Source organism: Miniopterus natalensis, chromosome 2 (assembly GCF_054644295.1).
Source record: "Miniopterus natalensis isolate mMinNat1 chromosome 2, mMinNat1.hap1, whole genome shotgun sequence".
NCBI classification, from domain to species: Eukaryota; Metazoa; Chordata; class Mammalia; order Chiroptera; family Miniopteridae; genus Miniopterus; species Miniopterus natalensis.
Window position 1 is genome coordinate 171,463,319 of NC_142082.1, and position 25,655 is coordinate 171,488,973.

Consider the following 25,655-nt stretch of genomic DNA (forward strand, 5'->3'; position numbering starts at 1 on the left):
TAGCAAAATATCTATTTTGCCTTCCTCTCAAGGGACTCCTCCTCAACTTTCTGAAGCTTCGGTAGGGTGCTTTCCATCTGTCATCTTTCCTTCTCGAATTTCCTTAAAATAAAAATAAAAAGAGCTCTATGTGTGGTAAAGTGAATTAAGAGAATCCTGTCCCTGACGTGACTGAGGTGTCCCTCCCCGGCACTCTGAAAAAACAGGGTTGGCAACCAGTTCTGTATTGGAGTCCCCAACGAGGAGAGGGTGGGCAGGGGCACAGCGGCAGAGGGCGCGGCCCAGGGCCCTCGGAAAGGCCCGTCCAGGAGGCCTCGGGGTGCGGCGTTTGAACTTTGGAGGGAAAGGGGGCATTTCAGTCCTCCAGGTTCGGGGGGATGGCTATGGAAACGGGAGTGCATGCTTTGAGATAAGCAAGCAGTGAAGGAGGCGCAGATCACACGGAGTGACAAAAACGCCCAACCTGCTGTGAGACAACCAGAACGCCCACATCTTAATTAAGGAAAACGATCCTGGCGAAGCCCTTATCTTTTAAGGTATCGGGAAAGTTTGTCCTAATTGAAACACTTGAGAGCAGTTTCAATGCACCTCCGAGGGTTCAGCTCCTTTTCCTGCTGTAGCCATGACAACCACCTTGCCCCCCACACCTATGGTATCTTTTGATCATTTATCTGTTTAGATTACTCACAATTCTCTGCTAAGCCCGACTCCCTCTCCTATTAAAAAAATACCTAGTAATATAATCCTACCGATAATGATGAAGAGAGTCTGGAATTTTTACAAGGGGGTAGGCCCAGTGTTTTGAGACCGCTGGTGAATGGAGATGTCTCTATGTGCTATATTTATACTCATTTCCATGTTAAGATTTGATTTTATGACATTGCATTTAAAATAGACAACTATATAAAAAGGGTAAACAGATCTTAAGCACATAACATTAAAAGGGTCATAAAGCTCTATTTTTTTGGACTTCCTCTGCGGAGAGAGGGCTACTTTAAAAAACCAAAAGACAGGGAAACATTTTAGTAAGATAGACATTTTGGTATATTTTCAATATAAAAGTAAAGAAGCCAGAAATCTACCCTCTATCCCTGCTCATACCCAAATGCTGAAATCAAGGTAACTTACAAAAGCTTTGTAATCACACGACTGGAAGATGAGCTTCTCTGGGTGGTGTTGCCAGTATTGGACTGGAGTTGAGGCTGTAGCTTCATTTGGAGGTCGCAAGGTGATGGAAGGTTCCCCCCAGTCTCCTGTCTGAAAATCACATTTATTCTAGAGGTAACATGAGCAGCAGGCAAAATTCATTCCCTCCAGCTGGCCTGAGGTCATCTTAAACACGTGTGCTGCACATGTGCACATACATCTGCGTGTATTATATGTACATAAGGACTTTTCTTGATCATTATGGTTTTATATGTGTTAGCTGAGTTAATTTTTGAGGTGTGAAAGAAGTTGAGTTCTTCTGTTTTTAGAATGATTCTGTAAAGTAATTTAAAAATAAAGATACTTAAGATATGAATAAACGATTGACTAATTCATATTTTTCTGTTACAGGAAAAAAGAACACCCAGTCTTTGAAAGAATTTTCTGATTTTTAAACTTGACTGTTTGAAATTTTTAGCTTGAACTGCTTTTATGTGCAGAGTACTCGGTTCCATAAATTTCCATTCCCAAATACGACATGTACCCTGTCCTTTGAATAATTTTATCTCTGGAGAAAAGGTACTGTGTGATACTAAACAACATTTTAGAAGAAAGATTTACCAATGCATGACTAACTCCCCTCCTGAATTCATTTGCACTGATGTAATGCCACTGCGATTGTTTGGGATGTACTCAGCTATCTTCTTCAGAAAACCTGAAGCACAGATGGAGACTAAACATTAAAATACCATGTTTGGTCATATATGCATATGCATGTACTTGAGGATCCTGAGTCACAAATACAAGCATATTCGCATAGGGTGGGATATCACATAACACATATGCCCACTAAGGCAGGTCCATTATTTTATTGACCATTTTCCATGAGGTTCGCCTCAAACTGTTTTATTGCTACAGGCATACCTCGGAGGTGCTGCAGGTGACCCCAGACCACTGCAATCGAGTATTATCGTAAAGAGAGTCATAATCTTTTTGCAGCGGAGGGGCTTGCCTTCCATTTGTAAAAAACACGACTTCCATGAAACTCGATAAAGCGAAGGGCAATCTTCCGAGGTCTGCCTGTATAAAGGTTTAGTGGGGGACCTACAACGTCAGAGGCCTGTGCTGGCAGCTCTTTCCCGGACTCTAGTCTGATTTAGATATTACACACTGGAGATCTTTTTACTCTTTTCCGAATTTTCAAAATTCAGTTCTTTGTTCTCAAACAGACATAAATAAAACTAGACAGTGGGCAGATGTCCAAAGCCACTCTTTCTAACCTGAATCTGGCTGGTCTTATAGGATTATGAGAGATTACCTTTCTTAGGAGTCGAAAGAATATAAAAAGGTCTCATGAGCTCCCAAACCAAGCCAAACCTTGGCTAGAGACCAACTTCCACAGAAGTCCTAGCAAACGTGGGATTCCTTAAGCAGGATTTTCAAGGAGCCTAGGCTAACAATGCAAAATTTTGGACGTAGGTGTTTGTTTTGTAGGAGAAAGAAAACCCAGAGCGCTCCCTAAATTCTCTGAAAGAACCTCGAAATCCCCAAAGGTTAATAAGCACAATTCTCAAGGAACAGCTTAACCAGGATGCATGTTTTGGGGAAGCAGACCAGCATCCCAGTTTCCCCTTGCACTTCGGACTTCCACTAGGCTGCCTGTAAGGTCACAGACCATGCTGGAAAGTGTCAGGCACGGGCTCTGCCTTCTAGGGGTTTCTAAGTGGCTTTGAAAAAACAGAAGAAAATTCTAGAGTCCCTCAGGAATGCACAGGCCTTTTCATAGAGACAGAGAATCTGAAGCTTTTCCCTTGGAGGTGGGTCACCCCAGGCCCAGGAAGAGCAAACTCAGCCTCATGCTCTTTCCCTGGCTTCTCACTGGAGCGTGTGACCAGCCAGAACCCCCCCTCCCCTCGGGCTCTGGTCTGAGCTACCCCGAGAGCCAGCTTTCTTCCAGGTGCTGGTTTACGTGTAGATGGCGTGTTCTTCTATCCGTCTGTGGATACTGTTAGGACTCTACCTGGGATATCTATTTTAGCATTTTTTGGTCTGTTTTATGATCCACCCCTGATTCATTCTTGAATTTTCTCTTTATCGTTATATGAATGTTTATTACGTAAAAACAAGGACCACAATTAGGTTCAGGATTAAGTTTTCCTCTGCTTCCTATTTTAATCTTTCTCTTCCTTTTTTCTCAAACATCTGGATCTTTATTACTTCTCCAGTCTTCAGTGCAACTGGCTGTGATTTGCTCTAAAAAAAGTGTAGTATAAAATTAAAAAATGCAGGCTATGCGGATTTCAATATTATTTTGAGGCTGAGTGTAATAACCTCTACGTGATAATTGCTACGACTCTGGAAACAGGCAGCTACCTACGTGTTCTTAATTAAAAGCTCTCCCAGCATCTAGCAACTCATCCTCTAATCTCCCCCACTAACTTTCTTCCCCTTCCTCCCCCCTCTCCCCCCCCTCCAAGCAACAACAACATAGCAAACAGGTGTCGTACACTTAAGTCACAGGTAACACTGTTAACAAAACAACAGAAGTTTGCAAGCACCTCCGTGGAATGATACAAAGGGAGCTGGTGGACATCAAAAGATCCTTCGATCCAGGGCTGCTGATGTGACAACTCAACTCAAGCATCAGATCTTCATGTTAGCCCTGTCACAATTTAGCGGAGGTAACCTTGGCCGAGCTCACCAGGCAGTTATCACAACAGCCTAAACAGACACAGCAGGAGCTGGGGGCACCGTGGGTTGCAGGAGGAGGGGATGGGTGGGGTGAAGCCGGGGTTATGGGGACATTTCAGGTGTTAGTATATTAAGCATGCAAATCATATGCAAACTCATTCTCTAATTGTTTCATTAACTCAGGCACTTTTATAATTGAACCTCAACGTGAGTTCCATACACTTAAAGCAGAACTACAGCCAAATGCTAATCCAAATATTGACATCATCCAACATAAACTGTAGCAGCCATTTGGCGAATAACAGGCGCCAGCATAAAACACCTCCATCTAAAATGCACCCGGACTTCTTATGAGATAACCACCTGAAGACATTAGTGGCGCATCCACTTAACTTTGCTTAGACGGCATCATCATCTGCTCTCCTATGATTCTACTTTGTCCAGAAATCATAAACCACCAGCTTTGACTCCCGAGTGATCAGGCAGGATGGGGGAGATAATTACAGGGAAGAGAAATATAATCCTTACTTTATTTTCTTTCTGGCCTTGGAACATTGCTCCGGTTCAAATATTTTAAAATTCTCTACCGTGGCTGAATCTATCTCTCTGGAAACAGAAATTGAGTTTTGTTATAGTTAGTGCTATTTCTAGAAATTCGTTTGCAACCTGAGGGCAAAGTGTTCTTAAGATTGAATCCGTAAGAAAATAAGTTTCTTTTCTTCCTGGGTATTCATCAACTTCTTTGTTTTAAACCTTAGATCTAAGAATGCTTAGAAGACTTTGCTCAGGTGATGAGTTTTCTCTTTGGAATGAATTTAACAGGAACGGATGAACTTGGCATTACGCTGTTGTAAAGGGCACATGTGGCCTTGGCCCTCAGGTGGGATTCAGCTTCACCTGGTTGACTGACAATAAAAACAAACGAGTTCAGAGAACAAGGGTGCTTTAGGTCTCAACCCTTCTGGAGGCTGAATTACAGCAGGAATGAGCTAGGAGGAGCTAGGTAGAGAACTGACGATATGGGGTTTTGCCTTATATGTAAAATAAACTCAAACTGTGAAGCCCACTATTAGCTTCTGTTAAATAGTGCATTCATACCCAGATAATACCTATGTTTTTTCAGTTAAATTTAAAAAAATCAATAATCTTTCAGTAAAAATGTTTATTAAATATGAAATAAAAATCAAACAGACCTAAAAGGCCTTTTGCCTCAAATAACGGTTTATAACAAAAGCTTATCTTTAATGAAGTAGATCTAAACATGGGTACAATGAAGCAATAATATTTAATTAGAATAAAAAATAAAATAGGAAATGTCTGGGGTATATTCTGATGTATTTCTAATGATCACTGACTGACAGTACTCTTTAAAAAGCTTAAGTAGTTACATAAGAAATATGAAAATAATTCAAGCCACTCTTCCTAAGTGTGTTCAGGCTGTCTCTTTACAGCTTAAAATACTTGGAGGAAACGTCTCCTGTAGGTTCTTGTATTGAATGATCTTAATATTCCAATAACTTGGTCATGACTTAAAACCTCATTTCCTTGGCATGTATGTATTTCTTTCTTTCTTTTAGGATACATCAGTTACACAGAGGAAAATGTACTGTATTAACTATCCCTTCAAATGCAAATAAAAATCAACCTTCTAATATAAAGAAAAAGTATACTTTGAGATTAGAGTTTTAAATGGAGAACTGATTCGGTGTAACAGGTATTTGCCAACCGCCAACTAGAAAGAAATTCATCGTCTGGCTGAGACTGAAGGATTTATAATTGGGTCGTACTTAGAATGATGTCATTAAATTAAATGTCTCATACCACCAGCTGAAAAATATAAAACCAGTAGCTGAATTTAGTCATAACACTGGAAAAAAAAATTCACAAAAGTCTACAGATAGATTTTTATTAGATGGCAGAGTCCAAAATGCAGCTTTTAAACTTTGTATTATTGCAAAAGGTGGCAAAGCTGCATGGTTTCAGTTCGTATGCACTAGATGCCTAAGGCAGAGGCTGACACATTTCATCGTACAGCTTTCTCCCCAAAAGAGGGAAACTGAAGACACTACATATTTTATATGCTTTAAGAATACAAAGGGGAACATTGTCTCTATTCTTATTTTCTTCTTGAGAAAACTTATTTACATCCTAAGGATGTCAGTAAATAAAAGCCATGGTTATGACTTAGCTTTCTTTCTTCCTTTTTTTTTTTCTTTAAATATGTTTTTATTGATTTTAGAGAGAGGAAGTGAGAGAGAAACATTGTTCAGCCGCCTCCTGCACACCCCCTATTGGGGGTGGACCCCGAAACCCAGGCATGTGCCCTGACCGGGAACTGAACTGATGACCTTCTGGTCCATGGGACAGCACTCAATCAATTGAGTCACACAGGCCAGGCATGACTTGGCTTTCTCAGATGAACAGTGAGGTATGGTATTATCAAGCCCTCTATTAATCTTTAAAAAATTTTTTAAAATTACAATTTAATTGATTTTTAAAAACTGAGGCTTTTTCATCTTTTCTATTAGGGACTGCTCCCACTTACCTGCTTGTAAATTTAGATCTGGATATTAACAAACATTATTTCCTACTTCTTCAGAACACTTAATGAAAAATTAAAATGATTTTAAATGACAATTGCTATTTTAAGGTTTTACTTTCAATAATTCTGACGAATATCGGAGATGGGCTCCCCCAAACAATCATACATAAGATTTCTGTGATTACATTTACTTTTGGTTATCTCTAAGGCTTTGAAGAATGCTACATCTAGCTCTATGCTTATAAATACGTATATGGATATCTGGGTGTGAATGGAAGGAAAAGCCTCCTCCAAACATTCACACACACAGCAGCAGGATGCTGCAGTAGTTCCTTTAAAAAACCTTCAAGAATAAAGAATGCTAGTTTGGTCAAACGCAGTTGGTTTTAATAAGTTTGTTCCTTTGATGATAAAGAGCAGAGATGGCCACTTCTGAACATGAACAGCAGGTTTTAGCATTTATAGGCTCAGGGGAAACTGCCCGATCACAGAGCACCAGCACCAGGCAATGTAGAGACCCCAGAGTCCCCCAGAGCCAGAAGCCCCATGCACAGGAGCAGGGGTGTGCCTGATGTGGCACCGAGAGGGGCCCTTCGCATGCCACCCCAAGAGCTCTGCTTAGTGATTCTCAACCCCATGTCTCAACCTCTCAGACAGTAGGCTGGCCAATGGGAATAATTTAACAAGATGTGCAGATAGGACTGCATTTTAAACTACAAAATCTCGAAAAACCCAAACATTAAAATGTTCCCTTTCCAAACACGGAAGAATTTTGCTGAAATGGGAACATTTGAATACTATTAAGCAGCTCAAAGTAAAATAGGTCATGGTTTCACACATGTTCCAAAGATCAATTCAGTACTGTCGGATGGAAAAAGGCTGAGAACCACTCTTGGCTGTCACAGGCCGCCCCTGGCTAGCCTCCTCCCACATCTGCAGAAAACTTAGTCAGAACATCATGCAAATCACACCCAAATACTTCTCACAAGGAAAGCGCATGGGCCTTGGAGAACAGACACAATGGGTGGACTAGCCCATGGACATGGGGAAGTACAAAACGGGGCAGAAAAACACCGATATATACATGTGTATATATATCTGTTTACCGGTTTCCTTCTTCCTGTAAAAGCAAGTTACGCAGACACCCGGGATGAAAGCCAAAACTGACACGGGACAGATTGGAACCGCAGACTTCAAAACCAAGTCTTTTTCTCACTTTAGGACAATGTTCGCACGCCAACTAGTCACAAGGCACAGTGAATGAAGTATAATAGACAAAAAATAATAATAATTAAAAAAAAAAAAATCTCAGGAGTCATTAGACATCACGAATTTTCTGCATTGCCGGGACATGGTCCCTAGGGCCATCGACAACACTTTGCAACACGGTACACAGCGCGAGTTCAGGACAAGCAAAGACCCGTTGGTAGCCTTACATTATGAACCTGATGGATGGCTGAGAAAGGAAATCCAGCGTTCTGATTCGTCCATATCTCACAGACAGACGACTGCTGATATAAACAGAAAACTATCTCATCTTGTCAATATTTAAAACACGGCAGCTACCGAGGTAGCATCAAGGAAGGGAAAGAGCAGGGTAATAAAAAGCAAAGAATCACATTTCTTTCTTTTTTTTTAAAAAAAGCTGAAACAATGCCCAAGGTTTAATAACTTACTTCTAAGTCATTCTTTTGCTTAAAAACATTCTGGGTTGGCTAGAAAAAAAAAAAGATCATTTACGTACTAGCTTTATTTCAAGGGAAATGACCAATCGTGCCAGGAAAAGCGAGCTGTGGTTTACATTTGCAGAAGAGAATGGAAATAGCTTCCTGGTTCACGTCATTCATTTCAGGGGATCAATAGTTTCCAGAAGGGTGGGCAAACACCTTTAGCATAGGTCAAATGTCTTTATTGTCTTATCTTAAATGACCGTGAGCAAACAATGCAGCAAACCGACTCCTGTAACTTAGTCACCGCTGAGCGTAGGAGGCTTTTCCCTCTGGAGGTCTCAAGGGCAAATCTGGGCGGTTGACAAGAAAGTGTCGGGGTGCCGCGAGCAGCCAGAGCCTGTGGCGGAGGTGGAGGGAGGGGGCTGGAGCAGGGGGGGGCTCAGTTCTGTTATTCAAGCAGAGACTTCGGGGAACAGCATTTGCACGAGCAGTGAATCAGCTCCGTAATGTGCTCTCTCCGCCCCATCGCTGCCCAGCTAATGAATTATTAGGAGGCAGTGAGGCCTGCTTAGGACCAGACGCCAAATCCCAACACCCTCTCCCAGGAGTCAGGGCAGAAACCACCAACTAAGGTGACCAGGCGCCGGGCAGGCCTTCCACGGTTTTTTCCTGAATTCCAGCTTTCTAAACGAGCGTGAAACTGAGTCAGACAGCGGCAGGCGCTGTGGACATCCCGAGGGTTCAGAGCAGGCCTCACAGAGATCCGTGCGGGGGGAGATGGAAACGTATCTGACACGGTTTGGAAACCCAGCAAAGGACCGCATCATTGCGGAGGGCTTAAGGAAAAGCTAGCTTCTCCCGGCTACATGTTTCCCCCACCCCCACCCTCCCAGAAGCGCTCACCAGAAATGTAACATCTCTCTCTCCAGTCACATCTGCACAGACCTACACCTTTGCCTTCCATCCCTTCTGTCATCTGGATGGCTTGCTGGGGACAGGCTGTCAGGTAACTGGCATTCTATTAAGCAAGATCCCCGGGGTCCGGCCAAAAGGCACCTCCAACCACCTTCCACTTAACCAGCTCTGCTCTTCCCAGTCCTCTCTCTAAACTTCAGGTTATTTTCTCCACAGGGGCATCTTCCTCTTGTTACTTTTCAAAAATTAAATCTCTTGCAGTTTAAGTCCTGGGCCCAATATCCCCCAGCCTCGTCTCCAGTAGCCGCCATCTGATTTAAATATATTAACTCCATGCTTTCGTGGGATTACCACCCTAACAGGCTCAGACATACTCCCAGGATCCCCTTGGCCTTTCTGGCACTCTCCCCCACAGTCCTGAGCTCATTCTTTTACATAAATCACATCTTCTACAACCTTCACAGACGTTTAGTGCTAGAAGCAGCCCAGGGACCACCTGTCATCTGGCAGATGAAGACATGGACATTCCAAGAGGTGAAGTGTCTTGCTCAGGTCACAGGAGTGTCACAACACATCAGCCTGCTGGGATAGCTGGCAAGGAGTGCTGGCCCAGGACCGACTTCACAGGAAGGCAGAGGGACTCTCCAGTTACACGGAACTTGTTTGACTAATCCTGGCACAAGTACATATTCATGGAACCCATTCGTGGAACAGTCCCAACTCCTCTGGGGTTCAAACACCTGAAAGTTTTATTGTTTTCCTATCATCACTCCCATGTGGGCCATGCCCAGGCCCTCCTCCCTGATGGGAACAGGCCAACTGACATTTAGGGAACAATGTATGACTTCCTGGTCACTTTGAGTCTTGAAGAATCCATTCTGTATAAAACTCCGATGTCATATCTGATTCAAACATTGCTCTCCCTCACCACATGCCGGTCTTGGGGCTTAAAAACCCTGGGGTGTCATGTCAATCTTGGATGCATCCAACCCCAAGCTCTACCTCCTTCGTGTGCTTAGTTGGGGAGGAGGGTGCAGGAGGACCTGGGGCTCTTTCTTATCTGGCAATGGCTGAGTTGTCTCTGGCGGTTGTCACTAGTTGTCAGGGTAGTGCTAACTTGGCCTCTTGAAGGAACAACCCTGCCCCTGGCTGTACTGTATCCATAGGAGTTCTTTAAAGGGCTCTTCAGGTGAGGGGTGCGGTCCCCACTGCACGGTCCTGACGTGTGAGATCTCGCTTTCTCCACTCAGCCCTCCTTGAACACATGCACGCACCTTGGGTGGGACGCCCAGCCTCCCTCTCCATGCCCACTCGCATCACAAGGACACAACCTTGTCGCGCAGGGCAGGCTGCTCAGTGACCACCCCGTCTGCCAGGACATCTCCCTCCAATTCTGTTCTTCAGCTCGGGTCGGTGCTACGTGCACCTGCCTGCCAGAAGTCCCACTGTGGAAGGAGAGGGGCTTCCCCTTCTTGCAGGCTCCCCCGCTCTGGGCAAGTATTCCTCATGGAGCCCTCTCGCCAGGCTTAGAGTGCATGGGGACGTGTCCTCTCCTCTCCCATGGAAGCTGAGGGCAGGTTCCACCCCTTGGTAAACCCCAAACAGGGTGGGTGCACCTTTCTCTTTAGAATGTGCGGTATGTACTGGAGAATTCCCACGTAGCATCCTGTGCCATGAATATATCTTCCAACAGTCACTGAAAGTTACCAGAGAGTTAAGGAGCAAAAAGAGGTCTCATGCCATAGTTATATTTTTAAAAATTCATATAAAAATTTTCTCAATGAAAGAAAAAGCCCCTGCCTCTAGTCACATACACTGAAGAGAGTCCACGTGTGGCTTACATATCTTTTAAAGAAGCTACAATGACTATTTCCCAATTATGAGCTATGTTTCAAACTTAGAAAAAGTAAAAACACTCTTATTTCCACTAATTATGTGACTCAGTGCGAATGGTAAAAGTCATATTTAAAAAATAGTTTAAAATAGAGGCAGTTGATTGTATTTTATTTTGAGGGTTGTTTATAAAAGCTGATACATTTCAGACATCACAGTAATTCAGCTGGCAGTAAAGGATTTATCAGGCTCACTAAACAGTGACTTCAGGTGGACCCACTGTGACCAATGTCTTTATAATGTGAAATGGCTCTTCTAGAAACGTGGTTATTAGACTGCGTGCTAGGGTAAATGTGTTTTTTTTTGTTTTTGTTTTTAAATATGTGTTTTAATTGATTTCAAAGAGAGGAAGGGAGAGGGAGAGAGAGAAATAGAAACATCAATGATGAGTCATTGCTCGGCTGTCTCCTGCACGCCCCCTACTGGGGATCAAGCCCACAACCTGGGCGTGTCCCCTGACCGGGAATTGAACCGTGACCTCCTGGTTCATGGGTTGACACTCAACCACTGAGCCACGCCGGCCAGGCTGGAGTAAGTGTTTGAAATGCAGAAGTTTCCACTGCAGAATTTCATTATATTTATGAAGATAACATTTCACAGTATAACATGCATTAAAGTATGGGTTTTGAAAAGTTTTGAGAAATATAACACAAGAAATAAAATTTCACCTAGGGCCCCAATTCCTGGAACAGTCATGATTTAAATCTGAGTTTTAATTAAGCCTTAGAATGTCCTCTTCTGTAAAGACAAGTAATAATAGTACCCGGCCTACATATTTCACTAGGTTGTTGTGTAGCTCAGGGCAAGCTTCATGAGAGAGATACCTTTTCCACAATTTCCAGGACCTAAATTCCTAGGATGTCTAGAACACAGAAGGCCATCAAGCATATTGACCAAATGAATGGAAGCATAGAATGTCCTCAAAGATGTCCCATTTAATGGTAAAGCACCACAGGATCATTACTTGATGTTATTCATTCTCATTTGTAGTTGGTCCAGGTGGTTGTTGCCACTTGTGCCTTTAAACTAGTCACTGCAGACACACTTCTGGTAAAAGGCACCAGAAATTAACCCTGCAGACTTCTTGTTAGAAAAGTCCTCATTTTTCCTGGTAAGGGCTGAAAACAGTGCAGCCAACTTGGTTGACGAGAGTAAGAACATTTGTAATGAGCACGCCTGTGTGTTATAGGGCTGCTTGGAAACAATTCTATAAAAAGATGTTCAACATCCCTTTGAAATTTCATTTGCTTATTAATTTTCTCTCGATCCCTTTTGCACATATACTGCAAAGGCACATGTCATTTATCTGAACCCGAATTACCATGAAATCCAAATAAATGGGGGTTAAGTAAAGATAGAGTCTTATAACTGAGATGTAATTAATAATTTAATGTTTATTTTTTTGACGATGAAGTCAACAGAAATTTGAAGGTGTCTAATTTTATCTTTAGTTCAAACCTGCCTCCTGACTCTGGAAATGTTTTCTTAAAATACAACATACATCTTGCTTTTGTTACCATCTGTCTCTCAGATCGTCATGAATTCAGTTCAGAAAATACAACATATTTGCATTGAAATCTAAGAATAAAATAAAAGCATATGACCTATCTCCAAGGTTTTCCTCTTAACAGTGGACTTCTTTTCTGCTAGCCTGCCAGTAGTTTACAATAAGTTCTCTCTCCTTCATCATCCATGTTCCCCCCTCCTCACTGGAGCATTCCCCAAAAGTGCTATAACATCTTCCACTCAAAGCAAACAGGCCCCTTCCCTTGACCTAACACCCTCCTACGGTCTTGCTCAATTTCTGTCCTTTAAGGAGCTAAACTCCCCAAGAGGTATCCATACAGTCTCCACTTTGTCTTTCCCTGTCCTCACCTGAGCCCACTCTACTGAAACGCTCTTCTCAACATCCTCCACTCTGCCAGATCCACCTGGTCATTTGCCCCGACCTATCTGACATGCTTGGTCACTCCTTTCATTTCTCAGTTTCCTTTGCTGGTCCCCGTGATCTGATCATCCTCTGATCCCGGGAGCATCAGTCCTCAATCCCTTTTCCCTCTCTGGCTATATTAGGTGGTCGCATCCAGTCCCCACTCTCAACCTTGTATCTCCAGCCCAGATCTCTCTTTTGAACTCGACTCCGATACCCAGCTGCTCTCTTGACACCTCTACTTTGATGATTAATAGGCATCTTCACCTAACACCAAGTACCTGATTATCTCACCTCCGCTTTAAGCTTTCTTACCTCAGTAAACGCCAACCCCCTTCTTCCAGTTGGAATTATCCTTCCACTCCCATTTCGAACTCAACCCAGCAGGAACTGCTACTGAATCTCCTTCTAAAATCTCTCACCCTCCTATCAGTACCTGGTCCAGGCCACTCCCTTTTCTTACTTGGATTATTTCATTAGCCTCCAAACTGGTCTTGCTGCTTTCATCCTTGCCCCCTTAGTCTTTACTCTCAATACAAGAGCCACAATGACCCATTTAAAATAAAAGCCAGATGACGCCACTTTGCTCCATGGAACTCAAGAAAACGAGTCAGAGTCCTAACAATGGCCTGCAAGGCTCTCCACCCTCTGGCACCATCCCTGCCCTCCCTCTCTGCCCTCCTCCCCACTACTCTTCCTCTTGCTCGCTCGGTTCTGAACAGCGAAGCACATCGTTGCCTCAAAGCCCCTGCACTTGCTTCCCCCTCTGCTGGAAATGCCCTTCTTCCATACATTATAGGACCAGCTCGCTCACTTCCTTCAATGCCGCTTTCTCAGAGAAGCCTTCCCTGAGCACCCAGCATTTCACATCCCGATCAAGTCTGTGCTGTTCACAGTGTAAAGGGCTCACTCTTTCAAGCAGAAACTGAAAATCTGAAGAAAGTTTAGAGCATAAGAGCCTGGCACCCTGGCACCCAGGCATTCACTGAAAGATAGTGACTGCTCATCTACTGGCTGCAAGGCCTGGGTCGCAAGGCGAGTCAGGATCCGCCCATTTTCTAGTCGATGTTTATGGATGGAAAGTGCCGTGGACACCATCCTTTCCCCACGGTCAGGGCCAGTGGTAAACGGGGTCAGAGGCGGATGGCGGGCCTTGGAACAGAGCGAGCTGGCGATGCCTCCGTCACCCCAACAACTCCAGTTAGGCTCTGAAGACCTCCCGGGAGTCGGCCGGCGCTGCGTAGCTAGTGTAATAAAGACACTTGTGGGAGCAGAGCCCTCCGGTCAGATTCCAGCAGAGAGAAACTTTCCTGCCTCGTTCTAGCCCTGAGAAAAAAACGGGCTTTTCCGTATGCTGTCTTCATTCTTTGCCACTACGGGCTGTTCACAAACCCACCAGAAAGGATCCAGCGAGAAACAGGGAAGGTTCCGAGCAAAGCCTGCAGGGAGAATCAAGTCGATCCCTTCTCCTGGATGACAGCGCTTCCAATAAAACAAAAACAAGCTTGAAGAGCGAACGAAACAGCTGCAAAGGCAAGAGAGAAAGGGCACGTGCCGCCCCCCGGGGGCCTCGGCCCGCAGCCCGCAGCCCGCAGCCCGCAGCCCCGCGGCGCCGGGCAGAGACTCGCACGGGACCGGCCCTGCCAGGGGGCGTCAAGTTCAGCTCCAGCACCTCCTGCATCCTGCATCTTTCCTTCCAGCAGGGACAGCCCCGCGGCCTCTTCTTTCACGGGCACTAACTGACCCCGGCCTGGAAACCAAAATCACAGCCCTGTCTCTCCCGAGTTTCCCGCAGGCCAGCATCTTGTCATTTCCTCTGCGTGGGTGCGGGAATGAGCCCCGTCGCCTCTCAGGTGCCACCTGCGATACGTCCACGGCCCTGCACCAACCGCACGCGGTTCTTCTCTTCAACTGCACTGTGGACGACTCAAGTTCAGGGTTTCTTATCACCGACCTTTTTATTTGTTTATTTTTTACTGTTATAATTGAAATTTTTTTTATCTTTCAAATACAGTTGACATTCAATATTACATTAGTGTCAGGCGTGCGGCACAGGATTAGACATTTATATAACTTATGAAGCGATTCCCCCCAAAAGTCTAGTACCCACCTGGCGCCATGCCCTACCGATCATTTTAATAAAAGGATTCTGATGAACTATTTTATTTGCAGGGAATGCCGGAATCAAGAAAATGCTGCTTCCTGTCATTTTCCCATCTTTGTGAAGAGCAGTCCTCGCAACCTTTGTGATCGTGACCTTCCCGTGTCTACGGGGAAATTCTTGGACAGATCGGCAATCACCTGCTGGAAGCTAAAAGCCAGGCCAACAGTTGTTTCTCCACGTGTGACCCACTATTGCTGGTGTCAGCATGAATTAATCTAGCAAGAGTGGGAGGAAGCAAACACCACGCCTGGGCCCATCGTAAGTACATTGGCATAATATATATTCTGATATCACCTGTAGTCTGCCCAAGTTTGTGGTTTTCCCCTCCTTCCCTCCCTCCCTGAGGAGAGAACTATAGGCTATGTGATTCCTGTTACTCATCTGTAGAGAGATAATATATAACCTGCATTCCTAATAGGACAGTTGTAGTCCCAAATAACATTACAGAATTATTTATGAAATCTCTTCCCAGGGAAAAAAAAATAGAGCAGAGAAAGAAAACTGGAACAGTAACTCCAGATTCTGCTGTGCAGCTCCCCAGGTTCTCCGGGTGTTGCAGGGAATTTAAGTCAATTGGGACCATGCTATGTATCACAATACGGGCTATTTTACTTGTTGTACCTCGAAGTTCGGATGCCATCACAAACGTTTTTCAGGACCACTAAAAAGCAGAACTATTAATAACTCACTCAGAAAAGCAGTGATCAGCTTTTTATCATGACATGAATTGCTGCAAAGAAACTCGATTTTGCAAAGTAATGCTGTTCTTTGCCTGTAATATCTCTTTGAAATATACATTATGTGCCTTTCTTGCAAACCGAGGCTGTCATTTTCTTTATTTAAGCCCATTTATTAGCTATATGCTCAACACTGCTTCCTGCCTCTGGTAAAAAGAGGGGTATTGGACAAAGCCATTCATTCAATACTGTTTATCAAGGTCCCATTATTTCCTCATTTTATCCTTGTGGAAAAAAAAGTCTAGCTGAACTATTATCTTGAATGACACCAAACTAAGAGGCCTCTGGTAGAAGGTTACAGTTTTGTTTTGTTTTAAAAAATGTTTTTATTGATTTCAGAGAGAGGAAGGGAGAGGGAAAGAGAGAGAGAAACATCAATGATGAGAGAGAGTTATTGATCGGCTGCCTCCTGCACGTCCCCTACTGGGGACCAAGCCTGCAACCTGGGCATGTGCCCTGGCCAGGAATCGAACCGTGATCTCCTGGATCATAAGTTAACACTCAACCACTGAGCCATGCTGGCCAGGCAAAGGTTACAGTTTTTCCCTCAGTTCTGTCTGCTCAGCACTGAAATCAATAAGTTGTAGGGTTACTTGAAAGGCATACTTTTTTGAGGTAAACGTTTAAAATGAGCATATTACATAGTGAGGAAGGATCATTGATACACAGAGTGTTGGCCAAGTTTTAAAAAGACATTGGTTGGCTAGGATTATTGGATAAACTCAATAAAACTATTTTAGCTGGAAAGTAATAACGTCAATGTAAAATCCTGCATTAAGGTTACACACACACACACACACACACACACACACACAAGCCCCACTGCTGAGGGCTGAGAAGGCAGGCATGACTCACGGCCGTTAATAAAGGCTGGAAAACTTCCAAAGCTGGGCCCTCAGGATGCTGTGCAGCCCACATCCCACTTAGCAGAACGATACTGGCAAGGAGCTGGCTATGGTGATGCAGTGAGGGGAAGACATCCAACTGTCTTCAGTCTGAAAGAACTGCTCTCGGCAAGACGGAGCAGGCTCCTCCTGTTGTTTCAGGAGGCAGCATGAACTACACAGGAGCTTTAGGAAGGCTTATTTCAACTCAATATAGGACAGAAGTCCTACCAATTAGAACGTTTCCAACGATGGGGCTGCCACACTAAGTAGCGGCCACCTCTCCAGGGACAAGTTTAAGCACAAGGTAGTGGCTGCCTGTTAGGGGTGCATTAGAAAGGGTGCTGCATCACGGGACAGGACTAGGTACATTTTCTGGATCGTTCCCACACTAAGATCCTCTGTTTCCCTTTAACAGAAGAATCTTCTAGGTATTGATGCATACAAACCGTGTGTGATGCTGTATTCAAATCTCATTAAAACAGAGACCCATACAGAGAGGGGGTCACCTCATTTTGCCACTGTTGACAATTGTTTGCTATCCCTGATTTGTAAAGAATGAAAAATTTGATGTCAAGAGGGAAGAATTTTCTTCAAAAACAATGTTCATCTGTGCCCCCTTAGACATTCAGTTCTCTACTAACCTTGCATTTACATCAGGTATTATTACCAGCAGAATTTGTCAAAGGACTCAAAACACTACAGTGGAGCCTTTAGGGGAATTTTTAGAGTGTGCCATGTACCCAGTTTGTAGAGACAACCTGGGTGTTCAACATAGTGGTTAAGGCACAGGCTGTGAAGCCAGGGTCTGAATCCTGGCTCTGATCATGATCTGTGTGGCTTGGGGTGGGCGACATAAACTCTCTGTGCCTCAGTTTCCTCATTATAAAGTTGCATTAATCAGTGCTGGCTCTGACAATGAACTACCAGATCATGTCAGGCAGGTGATACACAGCAGTGCTAGGTCATTTATTTCTCTAAAAAATTTGAGACTATCCCAATCCGTGTCCAATTCGCAGTCCTAGAAACCTATGGTTTTTTGATGCCTATAACCTTGTGTAAAGTAACCTGATCAACAGGCATTTTTGGAGTGCTTATTACAGGGGATTAAAAAATGCCCAAGGAAGGGTCAGTCAGGCCTTGCCCATCCATAGTCAGCATTTTAAAAGAAATAAAATATTTTGACATAAAATATAATAACATATTTTGATATATGTTAACTCATAAAGTATTTAAAAGTATTTAAGTATGGGTATCATTCATAAATTCTTTCCAAAGAGCTCCAATGCTAATGAGGTTATGGCAGGATAGTGTTTGCATCCCTGAGAACTACTGCTTCCGTATCATTGCACAAGTATTACTTTGGGCTTACAAGCTAGAAAATAGAAAAGGTTTTGTAGAATATAGCCAAATATTACAAGCTTTACTTTAAAATACATATATTCCCAGTTACAGCTGAAAAAGCATAATGCAGAAGAAATGAGAAGCTATCTCAAAATAATAATTTCTAAAACAACCCAAACATACAGCTTTGTAGTTTGTAAAATACCTTGACAAATATTCCTTTACTTGTGCCTGAACACAATGATGTAAGAAAGGTGGGCATTAATTTTACTTTAGAAAGAGAAATCTAAGGCTTTGAGTAGCTAAGGGGCCTGTTCAAGATTATAGAGGTAATAGATACCAGAGATGGAATTTTTAACTCTGATCTCATTACTTCAAATCTGGTATTTTTTTTTAAAAAAACTAACCTCATCAAATTAAGTATGAAAAAAGAAGTCAATATCTGTGATGATATAACAGTTTTCCATCAGATATTCTCATTCAAAAGTCAAAGTGGGTTTGTTCAGGCACCCGCTATTGTTATCTCAGCCTGCTGAGAAGCCATACCCGTTTCTGGCCATGGCCCTTGACTGTCCATGGGAGGATCTCCCTTCCCACCCCTCAGTGCACGCAGTTCAGGTGGAGCTAAACCACCTCCAGGCATGTAACTTACGCCTGGTTAATGACCCCCGCCCCTTCATCGACCACTCCTCTCTGAGTAGCTCGGGGCAGATAGGTGATCCAGACCAGGCTGATCTGAACCAATGGGACTCAATCCTGGAACTTTTGGGGGGAACTCTTGGAAAGATAAGCCCTCTTTCTCATAGGCTCAAGTTTAGCAGGATTTGGACTTGAAACTCCCCTTGTGTAGACAAAGCCTGTTTGGGAAAAGAGCCAACCCAGAAGACAGCAGAGCCACAGGGCAAAACATACAAGCACCAGGATTAGGTCTACGTGGACTTGTAGTGAAGTGACTCAAATACATGCCCTTTTATGCTTTAACATCCTGAGATGGATCCAGAAAAGTCCCTACTAATGCATTACTTTAGTCATATACAAATGGAATGAACTCAGCCAGTACTGTATAATCAGGCATTTCCTCTAGACATTAAAACACCCTCACTTTATTTTTTTAACATTGAGGAAGAAAAATAAGAGAGGGAGGGAGAAAATAAGAGAATTTTCCTACCCTTGAAAACTGAGCAAGGTCAGATCATACCGGCCAAAACTCTGACCCGTGGGCCCAAGAACTGGACTGAATATAATGAGAAACATTCCAGAAATTTAACAAGTGGAAAAATAGCCTGGTGTGCCTCTTTGTCAGCAAGCCTAAGGCACCATGAAATATCACAAGGTCAAAGCTGCTGAAACAGGGTTTTATATATTATCAGATTTCTTATCCAGTTGAAAATAGGATCTTTTCTACTGATTAAAAAAAAATCCATGGTCTGGTTTTAATTGGAAACATTCACTTTGGTGAAGTCCCAGCGAGTGCAGGGAAGGCGGACACATCAGAGACTCCCTAGTAAAATGACAAGTGGCGTTTAGGTCCAGCAGATGCTGGCCGTCTCACTGATGGGCTTAATAGACAATAAAAGAACCAAAACTTTTAAGATCAGTATCAAAACCTAAAAAATCTCCCACTTCCCATTATTTTTTAAAGACGAATGGACAAGATGGACAGTAACGTCAATGGGGCCCGAAGGATACTCATCATATTGGAATTTCCACCCAAACTTCTCACAGGGAGAGCAAAGTAAACTTTGAGAAAAGGCAACTGATTGACCACAGGAATAAATAAGGTGTACAACTCATCAGGTTTAAGTCTCAGGTACGAAGGCAACGTTTTCCACTTTTGCTCGGTGTGGTGCCTTTAGGAATAGATGGCTGGTGGTCTAGTTCCTGGCCTGAAACAGGGCACCAACGTCCCAAGTTATCTCTGAAGCTGATGTGTCAGCTTGTCAACGTGACAAGCTGTCACATCGGGAGTTCCTGAGGGAAGAGCTTACTGAGTTTATGCTTAACCTTCATTTTTTTTTTTTTGGTTATATATTATCTGTGCTTAGTATTAGAAGTTGCTCTTTAGACCTTCATGGAAGAAAATGTTGAAGTCATGGACAGGATGAGCTTTTCTGAGTAGTGGCTAGATGATGAAAATCTAAATTAAAAATAGCCACTAGCTTATGGGCATTAACAAAAATCTGATCAAACACAGTAATAAGAAAACTTGTGGGGGCAAAAATCACTTGAAATGCTGTTGCTCTTAACATAGTTGTGCTATATTCTGAAGGTTGAGTCTGTGAATCCCCATAATGTCAAAGCAGTGGGAAGAATTTCTAGGAACAACAGGCTTTGCCTCCCAAGGAAAGTGTAAAAGAATAAACTACAATGTTCCTTCCCTTCCAGAGATGGCCAAGCATTTGCCTCCTGGCTTTCTGAGCTGTCCAAGCTTCTCTAGTGAACAATGCCGTGAGAGTGTATTTCAAACGAGTTCTAAATTTCTTTTAAGGAAAAACAATAACCCCTTCCTCCCCAGTGTTTTACCTTACTCTGTTACAGGACAACATGCCATACTGTGAGGGTTCCTTTGCCGCTCACTTCGTAACCTGTATTTCCAGGGAACTGTTCCATCTCCCCCTCCCTCCCTCCCTGTGACGATCATTCTGCACAGATCCCTTCTCCACCACACTAGATGCTCCTCGGTAGCCTTCATATTCATACAATTAAAATAAAAAGAGGAAAATTCCAATTCCACTCTCAATATGTATTCAAAGCACAGAGAACGCCAAAACAAAAAGATCGTTTTTATAGAATGCTATAGCCATCTGATAGCTTTGGCATTAATTGGCCCTACAATGAATCAGGACCTTTGAATTAGGAACTGATAGTCATATATGCTAGTCATATATCTATCTATCTATGTATATATATATGTATGTATGTGTGTGTGTGTGTGTGTGTAGTGACTTATAGTTTGAAATATGCTTTTACGTAAATTATCTTATTTAATATACACAAATCCGAGGCAGGCAGGCATTATTCACATTTCAAAGGCAAGAACACGGAAGTTCAGAGAACTAGCATGACTTGGTACAGGTCACACAGCCAGAAAGAAACCAAATCAGAATTCCAACTGAAAAAGCCACTAAAGAAACAGCATCTGTTATTTGGAGAAATCCCACAAGCAAGAAGTTCCCACACTTATGTGCAAAGCTCTTCACAAGCACAGGAGAAGGGCAGGGTTCTACCAAGATGCACAGGGTGGGTTCCCACTACAAGGGTCAACAAATAACCATGGTAGTTCTGCATTTAAAGGGTCTTGTGGTGATAACCATGAGCTGATTCAGTAAGTTTCCATTCAACTACTAGTGATTTTATGCTCGATCTGCTCGCGGGGCCTATGTAAGAGTAATCTATCATAGCATGTGGGAAATTGGTGTTTGTTGAACTGTTATTAAAGCACTTTATATCACTGTAAACAGAGACAGCCCACGGGGCATCAGGACCATGCAGGTAGCAGGATGTGACCTGGCAGCACAGAGCCTGAGTGCTGGCTCTGTCATGTACCACTGGTGAGGTCAAGCGCTCACCTCCCTGGGCTTCCTCCACTACAGAAAGAGCTGTCATGGGGGTTCACTGAGACACAGCACCTGGAGTCCCAGGCGTGGGTATGACCGGGGCAGGGCTTCTAATGGCTCAGTTTCCATTTCTCATCTTCTATCAATATCAAAAGAATGAACATTTGTATAACTAATATAATTTGTAAAACGCTTTCAAATAAAGAAGGAATTGATCTAGTCATACTTATTCAGTAGTACTGTTTGGACGAGAAAATGCTGGACTTTGAACTGAATCAACTTTCTATGATTTAGAAGCAATTTAGACAAAGCTTTACTGAGCCTCACGTATAGCTCTGGGTAAGGTCTAATTTGGTTTCTTATGGGCTGTGCTACCCGGACCAAGTCATGTAGTTTCTCAGTCTCCTTGCCTTTAAAATGTGGCTCATGCCTGCTTTCAGGTTTGTGCGCATCAGATAGGGTCACTGCCCCAGGCGATATTAATATTTTCATTTAGATGAGAGTATTCAAAGCCCAAGGGCTTCTACATTATGAATTTTCCTCATTCATATTAAGCCAAAGTTTGTGCAAAAATATGCATTTCTATTCCTGTTTAGAAGTTTTTTTATTTTGTGAAAACAGAAGTATTATTTCACTTTTCCATAGGTATCTTACATAAATGGGGGACTTCTATAAATGGTTTGAAGTTCCGCACCAGGGAACTCTCCTTCCTTTTTCCATGACCTTGCAGAAAGTGGTCTCTAAACGTTATTAATTCCATCTCTCCTTTAGTATTCATTCTAAGAGTACTTCGACTCCTAAATATCATTCAAGAACATTTCTAAAGATTGAGCCAGGCTGTAAATACTGGAAATCTTTTTCCTCCTTCTGATACTTTTTCTGTATTTTCATGTACTATCTCATCCCCACAGCACTCGACTTAAAAGCCGATCTGCCACATGCCACACGCACATCAGTGGTTGTGTGGGATACCTTGTTTGTGCTAAAATGAGATAACAGATGTGATGGTATTTTGAAAGTTAAAAGCTCTACCTGCATGAAGGTATTATTATATAAATGTGACAGCAACGTTTCTTTATTAGGCGTATAAAGATAGGGGAATATTTCAGCACTTCCGAGCTAATGTGTCTAATTTAGAATTACAGGCTCAAAAAGCTGTGTTTTTAGCGTAACAGGAAACCTGCTGTTTAGATGTGTTTACATCATTGCAAATCCTATTAGTACTAAACTCAGCTTTGTTTCCCACATATTGATTTAAGACAATTTGAGGTAGAATATTGCTTTTATCAGAATAAAAGCAAACAATAGCCACAATATTTGAAAACCACCTGTATTCCAAGACAGGTCACTTTAATATTGGTTTAAATGGAAAACAAGTAATTAAACACCACTCTAGTGTTACCTTTTAAAAGTATTTGCCAACAAATGAGCTTAATGGGTGGAATGGACATTAAATTTGTCTTAATTTAACTCTCAGCATTGTTTTTCTAAGTTAAGCGAAGCATTTCCAAGCATCTGTGGAGCAGACCTTAGGAAGGCAAAACTCCTGTGAATTCCTGCAGCCACCAGGAGCTTACAGGTTCTGGCCTACGGCTGGAAGTCCAGGTCACTCCGGTGGGGGCTCAGATAAACCTGAAACAGTAGGGCGTTTTCTGAAAACATGGACCTGTCTTGGTGATTCTCTTTTAACTGCATTTTCCTTTCTTTTAGCAACAGGAAAGGAACCCTGAAGATGGACGTCAGCGACTTAGAAAGAAACAGGCTGGCTAGGCAGGCAGTAGGCGAACGCCAGCAAGCCTCTGGGGAGAAAGGCCTTGGGGGAGCCCCGCTGGCACTGGGCTCCTGGTGGGCAGGAGGTGCGCCCGCTGCTTGCTCACTGGGTTTTAACTGCCAGTGCAAGCCTTCAGGGAGACTCAGCTTTATTGGCTGAGCACATAACTTTGAGAAAGAATGTGGTCTGGAGAGAGTAGAACAGGTTTTAAAAAAGCAAGTGAATTCTAAAAATTACTATAGCAAAAGACCAAAAAAAAGGAAAAATAAAGGAAAAAACATCAACTGAGTGGTCAAATGGTGGAAAAGTCACATAAATAAAACTGTTTGACAACAAAATAATGGACTATCTAATACCTTGTCAGGTTAAAATCTTTGAAGTTTCACTATTTTAAAGAGGTACATACGTGTTCATTTCTCCCTGATTTTTTGGCATTTCCAGACAAGGAAACACTCTTAAAGCAAACAAATAAAAGGCTGCAATTAACACAACCTAAAGAGTGCCAATCCCGGAATGCCTTTCCTTATCGATCAGATTCTTGCAGGACCACCTCCTATTTCCTCTGCAGGAAAAGTGCTGTATTGAACAGCAGGATTTTAGGAAGCTTTAAACAAGCTCCTGGGTGCCGACGGAGGCCCGTGTCTACAGTCAGTCACTTGCTCACTGTAAGCTGTACAGGTGAGGCGAATGGGCACATTCACAGACCCTCCGCGGCTCACACGCCCCACCCAGCCGCTTGTCTACCTCTTCTCTCTGCCTTTGGGCCCTTCTCACCTGGCCAGAGACAAGTTCATTCAATTTTCTCAAGGGCTAGACAAATCCCGAAAGTGATGGATTCTGACTGGAGTGACAAGAAAAAGACCCAGGCTATTCAAAGGGTACCAGTGCCCCAGCTTGTGAATCTCATAAAGAAAGTAAGGGAGCAATCTTGCTAGAGTACCTCTGAGGGTTCATCCATAGGAGGGAGGGTAATTAATTTCCAGTTTGAAAAAACTACCATGTGGAGAAATTTCATAAATTCTATGAGCAGCTGAGTTAGGCGATTCTGTTCCTGAAGTCGGCACAGTCAATAACGTTCATCAACACACAGTCCTTCCTTACCCAGCAAAGAGGAGGGTTCGGAAAAGACCCCGTTTGTATTAATACATAGAGAATACATGGTTCAAGGTGCAAACGCACCATGTCTCTGAAATGCGGTCTTTAGAGAGATTTAAGCACATACGTGATCCACAAATTCTAACAAGTAGCAGGAAACATATGAACAGCTTGAGGAAAAAGGCTGTGAGACTCTTTATTTAAAAGAACATCAGTGAAAACAGTAATAAAGATTAAAAGACAATACTTAACCAGAGGGAAAGGAAAAATTATTTTTCTCCTGTCTCTCCTGCATTGTCCATCTCCCTTCAACAAAGGATTCTCCATAATCCCAACACTGCCATTCCCTGCACAAAGAACTCTGAGAACAATTCAGAACTGAGAGCGTGAAGAGGAGACGCAATATATCAGGTCCTTTCTTCCCAGGGCATTTGCAGGCAGAATAACCATGGTTTCCAGAACACTCTCTTCACATTTTTTCTTTTGTGAGTGGCAGAATGTTTACCAAAGGCTTTTAAAAACAGAAGCTCACCAAACCGTTGAGAAAAATATTTAACGACCGAGGCGAAGCAATTACAGTCAAATTTTCACCTCAAACTTTTCATCTTAGGTGTGAGAGGCCTAGAGAAGCCTCTCCACACATCAGTCTGAACCTAGAGTGAGGATGGAAGGAGTCGAAAGTGCCAGTCGTTGCCCACAAACCCGCATCTCTGACCTTGGGGCTGAACCGCAGGGTCGCTGGCCACCTGAGCGTGCTTTTAGCAACAGCGCAGCTGTTCCTTAGGGCTGACTAGAGTTTCTGAGCTGCCCTCTGAGGACAGGCCAGACACATGGACGTCCGTACCGAAAACAACGGGGAGGGTCTGAACGTGACAGATGGCTCTCTTCAGTCGAAAGTGTCGGGCAGCATCATCATTTTCAGCCACTCAAGGTGACAACATGAGATGACGCAACTAGTCCCAACAGTACAATTCTATACAGGTATGTAAACTTGGGGGGAAATGAACAACATTATCGGAGTGAATTCTTTCCCCTGACTTCCGCCCCGTCACCCAGACAATTCACGTTCGATAACTTAGACTTTTATTATTCGATTTCATTATGATTTGATTCTTGCCCGGTAATAATTCCCTTTAGGACAAAGGCTTTTCTGGATGCAATGAGATCGGATATAATTTCTCCAGCAAGAACAAATAACAAGGATCTGTGTGTACCTTCCATCCCCAGAAAGGTCTGTTTCAATCTAGGTCAAGTGAGCAGGGAATAAAAGCCATGGCGTAACATGGTAAAACTCCGGCTGGCGCGGACGACAGGCA

At 43.2% G+C, this 25,655-nt stretch overlaps 1 protein-coding gene across 5 annotated transcripts in view; it reads right to left on the reverse strand.

Annotated features, from left to right (window-relative positions):
• The window catches only part of ANKS1B (ankyrin repeat and sterile alpha motif domain containing 1B), a 693,028-nt gene that overhangs the window by 43,952 nt on the left and 623,421 nt on the right, over positions 1-25,655 (reverse strand). For 2 of the 5 annotated variants that reach the window (XM_087814847.1, XM_087814849.1), the window contains 2 exons: positions 7,816-7,890; positions 1,129-1,257 (listed from right to left, as the gene is read on the reverse strand). In XM_087814847.1, coding sequence (XP_087670973.1) covers positions 1,129-1,257; positions 7,816-7,890 — 204 coding nt within the window. The remainder of the gene's footprint in view (positions 1-1,128; positions 1,258-7,815; positions 7,891-25,655) is intronic. The other 3 variants (XM_087814846.1, XM_087814845.1, XM_087814848.1) reach the window with 2 other exon arrangements.